Source organism: Limulus polyphemus, unplaced genomic scaffold, assembly GCF_000517525.1.
Source record: "Limulus polyphemus unplaced genomic scaffold, Limulus_polyphemus-2.1.2 Scaffold1843, whole genome shotgun sequence".
Classification (NCBI taxonomy): domain Eukaryota; kingdom Metazoa; phylum Arthropoda; class Merostomata; order Xiphosura; family Limulidae; genus Limulus; species Limulus polyphemus.
This window is the reverse complement of record NW_013667453.1, coordinates 159,922-171,248: the sequence shown is the minus strand read 5'-3', so window position 1 is coordinate 171,248 and position 11,327 is coordinate 159,922. Positions and strand designations below refer to the sequence as shown.

At 32.0% G+C, this 11,327-nt stretch overlaps 1 protein-coding gene across 1 annotated transcript in view; it reads left to right on the top strand.

The window, feature by feature from the left end:
- LOC106465121 (atrial natriuretic peptide receptor 1-like) overlaps positions 1-11,327 on the top strand; it is a 145,663-nt gene that overhangs the window by 17,125 nt on the left and 117,211 nt on the right. Inside the window, exons 2-3 of the mRNA XM_022392956.1 lie at positions 5,721-5,812; positions 6,205-6,352. Of these exons, the coding sequence (XP_022248664.1) occupies positions 5,721-5,812; positions 6,205-6,352 (240 nt within the window). The remainder of the gene's footprint in view (positions 1-5,720; positions 5,813-6,204; positions 6,353-11,327) is intronic.

The following is an 11,327-nucleotide window of genomic DNA, read 5'->3' as shown; positions in this document are numbered from 1 at the left end:
CGCGAAATTCGAAATCAAACAACAACAACAAAAAATACAGATGTTACGAATTGATATAGAAAAGACAGGGTTAGCCCAATTCTTGCATCAAACATTTATCCACATGCAACACTGGTACAGCCTGTTTTCCTTGTATAACATAAAATCATTCTTTTCTTCTTTTCAGGAATGTATATAATGGCAAAATTATGAACACATTTTAGAAACAATCACAACAACAACAACAAAAAAAAATTCCGTTTAATGCTTTAAGAGTCATCTGTTTGTAGACTTCGATGTGGAGGTTTTCTTGAGTTGTGGGGATGCTAAATATGACTGATGTTGGATATACAAGAGTGTTTAGTATAAGTATTATTGTTTAATTTATTTTGTGAAATGATATTTAATGAGTGTTTAGTTTTCATAACAAGAGTTAAAAGTTAATCATTTTAAAGGCGATAGTTATGACAAGTTTGGTTACTTAACTCGTTAAGAGTCGTACGTTGTGTTTGCAATTACATTGTTGTCGAAGCTTTACTAAAATTGTTGACGTCACGTTATTCGAATCTTCCCGATTTTTCTTGTTACCTTGACTGAGTATTGTTAAATCAACGTCGTTCGCGTACTTTACAGAAAGTTCGATTCTTCAGTGATCAACGTGTAAATATAGGCGACGAAGCTAGCACAAGATAAGAACTAAAGTGAAGTAAAGTTCAATAAAGTCAAGTGCAGTTCAGTCAGAAAATTAGTTTGTGAAAGAAAACATGAAGTTAGCTGGCGTGTGAGTGATTAGCCATAACGGGCGATATTTTAAAGTGAGTTTCACACCTTAACAAAGATAAGGAGAATAATTTGTCTTGTCAAAGTGTGTTCTAACGTAATTGAACCCTTCTGCCTGGACTTTGACAAAAGCGAGACAATTATATAAAGTTCAGGATACAACCATGGTAACCCACGGGGTAACGTAAGTGAATTATTCACTGATATTATTGTGATAATAGCAGAGAAAAAAAATCCCCTTGTCAACAGGGTTCTAAAGTAATTGAATTAGCCTGTGTGGATTTTCGACAAGAAAAGAGAATTATTTAGAGTTTGAGATACAATTGTGATATCTGTAGTGTAAATAATCTTTGTACATAGTTTGACTTGTTTTGGATATAATATTTTAAAACAAGAGGATTGTGTGCTGTCTGTTTATTGTTCAAATTTATCGCCAACAAGTCACAGACACCTACTGTAGAAGCATCCTCAGCCCACTCATATTTTAAACCCTGACAACTAATGACAAAAGATTTAAAAATGACATGTTTTACGTGACGATACACACAAGAATTACATTATTCATTCTAATATGATAATCAGGTATCAAATATATATAAAACACCTTTCTAAACAAGCCGAACATACATATTCTCATTCATATAAACATTTAATTTTGTGTGAGTGTTGAAATTAGAGGACAACCATGATTATCCTTTACCTTTTCAACGTTTGGTAAACAACAGATATTGAGTTACTATAACACAAGTTTGAAGTGTAAGGCCATTTTTCTGGTTATTAAGGTCAAAGTTCAATGGTACAAAATCTTTTCGTTAGCTAGTTAGCTATAATTTAATTCTTAATGTCTAGTGAACATAAAATCTTTTTATTTGAAAGCATGTTTTGTATTGTTAAATACAATACATTAATACGACACTTGTGGAATACATCTATACTTATCGTTTATAAACTAAATTAAACTCTCGCTTACATACTAAACTGAGATCTTTTGTAGTACAAGTCGCTTGGAATTATTGTTATGCAGAAAGAGCGTAATGTAAACCTGACTGTTTTCTCATGTAAAGAACCCATTGTGATATATATGACTCCCCTAGCATCAATTGAAGATAGTTTCAGCATACCGACAGTTAAATAAAGCGTTTACACTTTATAGATGTGTACTTAAATCGAAATGACCATAGAAATTGTGATGTGCTACAAGATGCTCTAACAAAACATAAAAAGGTAATTGTTGCTATATATATCATTTCGTTTAAATAATAGAAAATCTGAGAAAATTACATATGTAAATGGATTTCATGAACGGAAAATCGTTTATTTCGAAAATTTTAATGTTACTGTATTTTGTTGTAGCAATATGATTTCCTGTAAAGTTTTAATAATTAGAAGACAAAAACAGACACAAGAACGATAACAGAGTTGTATTAGTCATGATAAATTAAATACCGCCTTACTATTTTTTTCATTTTGACATGAAAATATCTAGTTTGAATGCTTACGCTAACAAAAACACACACAAAAAACAGTCCTTTTCAGGACTATTTATTTGTAAGATAAACTAGTGTATGTATAATCATATAAATAAACCATAAAGTCAAACTATACTGCATGACAGTTATTTGATATGATACATACAACATTTATGTAGAGTTTGTACATTTTAATTATAAAATGATGCGGAACGGTCAGTTTCTGGACTATGTAGATTGTAAGTTATATTAATGTATGCATCTGAGAATGTTGCATAAGATAAATATATCGAGTTTGAATGTTTTTATGTTAATAGGGAAAATGTGTCTTTTTCATGGCCATATTGTAATTAAACTAAGATATATGTAAACCTTGAAGTACGCCATATATATTATAACAAAACCTGGAGTAACTTATCCAGAGTTCCTAAAATATGTTATGGGCTTTAAACTGTGTGTCAAGTACCAAAGATGTCGCTTCATTGAACTTTAGAAAGCCGTTTCACAAAGCTTGATATTAGTTTTACTATAGTTAGTTGGAACAAAATGATTTTCTACAGAGTTAAATAACTATAAGTTAATGTAGTGTATGAATATGATACGTAGCATGAATATCTTGAGTTTAATGTTTTAGGTTAAATACGAAAAATAGTCCTTTATAGGACTACGCAGATTGTAAGTCAAAGTAGTATATGTATAATCATATGAGTAAAGCATGAAGTATCTTATACAAATAGTCAAACTATACGAAAACACAATGAAACAGAATAATAATTTTTAGTTTATTCAAACACTTTGTTTGTTATTAAACTCAATATAACTGTACATTTTTAATTTGGACGTATAACCTTAATGTTTTTTATATGATATATAATCGATTTTGAATGTTTTATGTTTATATGGTAAACAGTCCTATAAATAGATTGTACATTCAACTAATTTATCTATAAGCAAAAAGAACGCGATCAAATAGTTAAACTGTAATAAATGATAACATTATTACAAACATACTTTCTGTTCTTCCATTTGACACATTCTACTGCATTTAGTTTATATTAATTAATGAAAACAGCTAAATTTTAAGCATGTTACGTATACAGTGATACACTAGGTAAAGAACGAAAGAGAATGGAATATTATTTTTTCATAATGTGATGCATATATATATATATACAGTTCGAATGCTTTATTTTAATAAGGAAAACAGGCCTCTATGTACATTGTAAGTTAGATAAACCACCAAAAAAATCTTCATAAAAGAAACTATGTATTAATCAATACCAATTTTCACTGAGCAACTCCAAGTCTTTTGGAATTGTAAGTATATGGGTATAAGTATTTTACATACGATATAAGTATATGGGTATAAGTATTTTACATACGGTATAAGTATATGGGTATAAGTATTTTACATACGATATAAGTATATGGGTATAAGTATATTACATACGATATAAGTATCTGGGTATAAGTATTTTACATACGATATAAGTATATGGGTATAAGTATTTTACATACGGTATAAGTATATGGGTATACGTATTGTACATACGATATAAGTATATGGGTATAAGTATTTTACATACGATATAAGTATATGGGTATAAGTATTATTACATACGATATAAGTATATGGGTATAAGTATATTACATACGATATAAGTATCTGGGTATAAGTATTTTACATACGATATTAGTATATGGGTATAAGTATTTTACATACGATATAAGTATATGGGTATAAGTATTTTACCTACGATATATATATATATATCTAGAGTTTGAATGTTTTATGTTAATCAGGAAAACGAGTCTGTGAATATTCGTGAAGTACCCTATACAACTATTCAAACTGTAAAAATATATAATATCAATTTTATTGAGATAAAACTGTAAAACTGACCCTAACGATAATGGAAACAGTGGCACAGCGGTAAATCAGTAGGGTTATAACGCTGATAACTCATGATAGGCAGAGCACAAATAGCCCATTGTATAGCTTTATGTTTAACAACAAAATATTGCGATTTTTTTTCTGTAATATAGTGAACTTTACGAAATTGAAAAAAATTCCAGATTCTTATACAGACTGTTATTTCTAAGTTAATTATAAATAACATTGTACCTGAATTGGGATTCGAACTGCAGCTGACAGAGCAAGTTACCAACCAAATATTTTTTGTCTTTTTAGTTAAAAGCCACTGGAGGTCTCATAAGCAATTACAGCAAACAAAATACACAGAATAGCTACAAAGAACATGTAACAAGATTACCCTTTAGCACATGGACAAATCAACTTACGTGTTACAAGATAACCACCAGGACAGGGACGAATCAACTTAGATGTAACAAGATAACCCTTAGAACAAGGAAGAATTAATGTACATGTAACAAGATTAATGAAAACCAAAATGAAATACTGTCACAAACCACAGATCAAGTCCACTACACTACCCTCCCACTTCAGATTTTTCGCCTGCTCCTAGACACCATACATGTGCTGAATTTGTCAAACCCCAGTTTCATGCTGGTTATACTTGGTTTACTATATGATTTGTTTCTTTAACAAGCAGAAGAAGAACAATCATTTTATTGCTTTCTGACAGAATATTTCTGTTATTCTAAAAAGATATATTAAGCTGTTTTAATGCAATATGAAAGTGTTTACTGTTCAGATAAATAATGATAAATGCATTTCAGTATTTGGGACAGCTGTGACAGTATCGCAGATCTGGCCAAAAGTTTGGTTCTGTATATAGAGTCACGGCAATATTACGCTGTTTTCTAACTGTTTACAGTATTTTCCTGGCTTCTAAGTGGCTCTTGTCTCTACCATATAAACTGTTTACAATGATGATACAAAAATTGGCCTGCAGTTTCTGTTACCAACACATTATAACGTTCTCACAGCTAAAAGGGTGAGCGTTTTCGATGACGGTATTCGAACCTGCGCCCCGTAGATTACATATCGAGTGCCCTTAACCACAAGGTCACGTAAGGCACTAATGAAGGAGTTAAACTGTTATTGGAACATTGACCCAACTTAATTTGTGAATTTGTTGAAAGCGTAATCCAGTGAATGTTATAGGACCAGGCGGATTACAAGTTGTCTTGGGTCGGAAGTTATCTAGTGGTTAGCGTGCCCGGACTGTGAATCTGATGACTCTATGTTTATGTCCCGTTGCTGCAATAATACTAATGCGATTCACACTTTGTGGCTGTGTGTTACGACAGTGACAATCAACTCCTACTATTCGTTCCGACAAGAGTAGCCCTAGAGATAACGGATAGCGCTTTTGATTAACTACCTTCCTCATAGTCAAGGAGAGCTATCCTCACATAACCCTTGTGTGTATATGCGCAAAATTTCTAAAAACAGGCAAAACAAACTATTCGTATAGTTTTGGCTTACATTTCTAAAAACAATTCATTTTAAAACTAAAATATGAAACACACTAAATATGAATATCAACTCTTTTTTTTTTCTTTTAGGAATGACAGGTGATATTTTCATCAATTCAAATGGGGACCGTGAATCAGACTACACTTTATATGATATGGATCAAGCCACTGGAGTGATGGAGGTAAGTAAATTCAGAAAGTTTATGAGAAAGTAAAATATTTAAGCACTATATATCGATACTAAGGTAGTTAAGACTGACACGAGTAGGATAATTCATTTTCTTATATTGACATTTTAGCATACACTAAAATCAGGTTTCTAATCGAACCGTGATTTTCTCCCTTTCAGTGTTCAGATATTGTCGCTAGAAGCTGAGTATACTCAAGAACACGAGGCCTGTTTCATTCTCTTCTTCACCGTTATTGAAATAAAATATTTAGCTTCTACGAGACATTAAGAAATAAACCTGTCTGTCGATGTTTTTATTTACTTGTTTTGGTCATATGCATAAAACATATGCTAATGTCAGATAAATTCTAATGCATTTACTTCAGTAATGTCTTTATCTTACAGCCAGTTGGGACATATGTGGGATCCAAACAACAGTTTCGTCTTTTTGATGGTGTATCTGTTCAATGGCCTGGAAATCGCAAAACACCCCCTCCAGATGTCCCTTACTGTGGCTTTGATGGAAAAGCTAAACATTGCGAAAAAAATGAAGGTATTTTTGATATTCACATTTTTTCTTTATGGCCATTGTTACATAATCTCGTATTTTGTCACCAGTTTCAATGTCTTATGATCCCCTCTTTATAAAAACATTTCCCTCAACAGAGCAAAGAAATCTACAGTATTGGGAAAAAATTAACGTTAATCAAAGTGTGTGTTGTGATCTGATATCTGTTATGTTTGATAAGGAGCAGACAAAGTGTGTGTTGTGATCTTATATCTGTTATGTTTGATAAGGAGCAGACAAAGTGTGTGTTGTGATCTTATATCTGTTATGTTTGATAAGGAGCAGACAAAGTATAGAGAGTTTTAAACTTAGTGCTCGAGTGCAAATGTTGAGATAACTGCTGTAAAGGCTCGGCATGGCCAGGTGGATAAGGCGCTCGACTCGCAATCTGAGGGTCGCGGGTTCGAATCCCCGTCCCACCAAACATGCTCGCCCTTTCAGCCGTGGGGGCGTTATAATGTGACGGCCAATTCCACTATTCGTTGGTAAAAGAGTAGCCCAAGAGTTGGCGGTGGGTGGTGATGACTAGTTGCCTCCCCTCTAGTCTTACACTGCTAAATTAGGGACAGCTAGCGCAGATAGCCCTCGTGTAGCTTTGTGCGAAGCTATATGAGGGTTAGCCATCCCTAATTTAGAATGACAGGTTAGAATGAAGTTCATATACATGAACAGAAGTAAGAAAGTTGATCTCGATAAGGAAGATATATAAAACTTGAAAGATCAGCCAACAGATTAATGCTGATTTGTAATGTAAATATTAGAAGTGAGAAAATATTTCATCAGTAGAGGTGGTATGTGCAATAATAGCTTTCTCTTTCTCAGGATCTGTTTGGTCCTGAAAAGGACATTTAAATTTCAATGATTTAAACAAAATCATTTTCTTCAGAAAAAGAATAACCCCCGTCTTTACAATTTTTCAGGATAAATCCTCACTTGAAATACATTATGTCTATTCTCTATAACTCTAAGGGCCCAGTGTAATAATAATTGGGTAATATCTAAATGCTCAATTAAATGACTGTGTAAATAAAAACACATCTACACAGTCAGAGTTTATGTAGGAGATATCAATCTTCTTAAATCATAATAGCTTTAGTTGTAGATCATGTGACGGAACAAAACAAATCTCGTGAAAATCTTTTTTTTTAAATCATCACAATGATATGGAATACAATTACTTAATCTTATGCATTTAACCTTTCTACAGAGGAATTCAGATAGCTCTTGAATAAATTCACCATTTTCAACAAAAACCAATGGGATTTAATATTTTAAAAGCATGTATGTTTACTTTACAAAACTCTATCTTGAAACACATCTAATATAATGTTTTTCTCTAATTGAGTCAGAGCAGTCCTCAGATATAACCAGATATCTTCAGAGCAGCTTGACCGTGATTGTCAAGTTCTAAGTTTTGTATGATATATGTTTAGTAGAAACTTCGATTGACTATTTTTAACATTATCATTAATGCAATTAAAGGTAGTTTTTGACTCATGTTGTTTTAATTGATTTAAATATGAATCAATAAAAGAAACCTGTTCACATAACTGATACCATTCATACTTTTTTAAAGTTATAAGACTTGATATATAATTACGAAAATTATATTGGCTTGTAAACACAATAGACACATTTTTTAACTCGTCGCATTCAACACTAATAATGCATTTATGATGTTCCAGACCAAAATCCTCACTGAATTTCAGATGTTAGCCCTAGTCACTGATGGTATCAGTCTTTTAAATTCTTGCCATTCAACATATGTAAACGTTACATTTTTTGGGGTAAGGTATAACGTGCCATTTACATAGTCTGTATATTGATGAAGGCGTATCTTCATTTCATCATTAAGTATAACAATTGCAATATACTGGTCATTTCACAGCCGATACTTATGAGAATATTCTGATGGTTCACATCTCCTGAAAAGATACAATGAATCATATTGTTGCACCACGTATTAATGGAATTAATAATAAAATTGAAACATATTAATCACAATCAATATAGCTATTTGTTATCAATAAGACTGGAATATGTATAAAACAAGAGGAATAAGAGTGAAGAGAACAGAATATTTTTCAGCAAATATTAATTTTACCTTTGTGTTTGTCATAATATAGAAGATATACGAAGTTAACTCTCTTTTGGAGTGGTTGTAGACAGAATGAACGTTAGCTCCTTTCGGGTGTTTTTATACATCTCAAACAGGAAGTTGACAACGTCATATCCTGGTTTTACTCTATAGTTATTTTACATTAGTGTCATTACATACACAACTGTTGCTTCTTTAAACTATAACTATGCTTTATGACCAAGTTCTTTTAAACTATAATTATCATCAAATGTTGTCAATAATTGGCATCATATGAGAATACGTCGTCACCTACTATAATTGGATATGAATGATTTATGCAAAACTCAAACCATGCTTGACATCACTTCAGTACGTAAATATGTCAATACATCACATCATCATATCAATACTTAGTATCACATAATGAGAATCTGTCATTACAATTCATAATTAGATATGACCGATTCCTGTGAGCCTATAATTATTGCTAATAACTGGCGTTTTAAACTATAATTATCTTCAGTTATTGTTAATACTTGGCTTCACGTCATGAGAATCTGTCATTACACACTATAATTAGATATGATTGATTTATGTGAGCATATAAATATTGTCAATAATTGGCATCACTTCCAGTAATTATCTTTCGTTACGTACTATGAAAGTTGCTCCCCTGTGGCACAGTGGCGTGTCTGTGGACTTACAATGCTAGAAAGCGGGTTTCGATACCCGTGGTGGGTAGAGCACAGATAGTCCATTATGTAGCTTTATGCTTAACTTCAAACAAACAAATAAATAAACTATGCAAGTTAAAATTAATATTTAATTAATGCTTTATTGGTTAAAGGTTGATTAGTTAATTGGATGATTCACATGTAAATGATATGGAAATTTAACCAATTAATATGTATGTCTAATTCAATGGGTTCCGGGTTCAAGCCCCCCAATGGAACAGCGGTATGTCTGCGGACTTACAATGCTAGAAACTGGGTTTCGATACCCGTGGTGAGCAGAGCACAGATAGCCCTTGTATAGCTTTGTCCATAATTAAAAACAAACAAACAAACAATCCGGGTTCAATAACTCTTATGCCCTCGGGCGGAAGCACTGTTTACTTCCGCCACCAGGATCCCATTCTAACTACTGAAGTTTATCTCAGGATTCAATAATGTTAGCTTAGTACTACTCCTGAAAGCTACTATCATTCAAAGGTGCTGCCTTAATTTCTCTTTCTTCTTGTGTCTTGTTATTGTGGATGAAGAAGCTACATAAACAGGTAAGCTGTTAATTTTGGGATCGTGTTTCGTTCTAGTTTTCATCTCACAAATACACATATTTGTTTTGAAACACAACGTGTAAGATACTTTGATTTAGCTTTAATACAACAAAATATCGTATTTGTAATTTCGATATAGCGATAGCATCAATACTAGAAATGATAAATAGGGTCAGAAGAATTCTTGTAGGGGCCTAACAGACCTGTCATCTTCTCTGGTGCAGGGTCGGTATATAATTGTTGTATTTGTTTATTAAAATTTCAACAGCATAACAGAAAAACAAAATATGTTGAATACATAATAATATGATTTTAATGTTATTATTAACAAAACAACAAAACACTTTATTTGAGACAAACAAAGCACACAGTCTGACAGATAAATGCTAGAATATGAAATGAGGTAACGAATATTATTATATGAATTATACATGATATTTTCTAGACCTCTGAAAAATTTAAATGAAATATAGTTTTTAAACTAACTACTCACGTGTGAACACACAAACTAGACATCTTCGAAATTATTTCATAATAAAACTTTTGAGTAAATTGCCCAAACACTGAACACGACAACCGTATGTATAAAGCGTACAGTGTCTACAAAATAATAATAATAATTGGCACCTCAAAGTTAAAAGTTCAATTTTCAATAAACAACAATTTATTGTACACAGTTCTAAAAATGATATTGTTTCCAATCTCAATATACAATAAAATACTGAATAACTTACTGTACAGGATAAAATAGCGTTGGTATAGTCATTCAGCTTTTGATTTCTTTAACATCATTTCAAACGTGGCTGTACTGTGGATGGACAGTGATCACCAAAGTACAGAGGAAAAAACTGGTTCACAATGCATACAAACATATAATTGTTTTTGTTTTATTTTTAATGAGCAGCTAATGCACATTTAATCTAGTAGTTTATTTGGAATCATTCATAAATACTTGTATTCTGATTTTTACGTATTACTTAATAAACTTACCCATTTGTTCATAAATAATCGAATTTCATTCCCAAGAAATAATTCAGCACGTTTTCTCTTTTTCCCAGCTGCTAGAACAGCTTCCAACTCACATTCATCCATTTGTGAATGGAGTCATGTTTGAGTTGCTTATGTTATCTTAATCTTTTTAATTATTATTATTATTCTCTAAATTGTTTTATAATACTTTGTAATGGTACTTCGTTTACCAAACATGTAGCTTCGATCAGTGTAATTTTCTTAGATATCAGTTCGTCAATTCTTGTTCATACTCCTGCACTGATATCATGAGCTAGGACACCCGTAATCAAATGTTAAACCAGAGACTGTCTGTTATAAGACCTCCTTTGTCTACACCAGCTAATTTTGCATTATCTCTTATTTTGTGAGCCTTTACCTTCATAAGAGATAATACTTTCTTTGGAACTGTTATCACTCGGAGCATCCTGAGTAGAATATCCTTTTCCTGATTCGTTTTTATTGGAAGCACCAATCTCATCAAATATATCTTTAGCCCGATATATATATACACTGAGTGGTCACAAGTAAATAGACACCACCTTTTCAGAAAAAATGAAATTTTTCAGTCATATTCACATGAATTGATATATTTA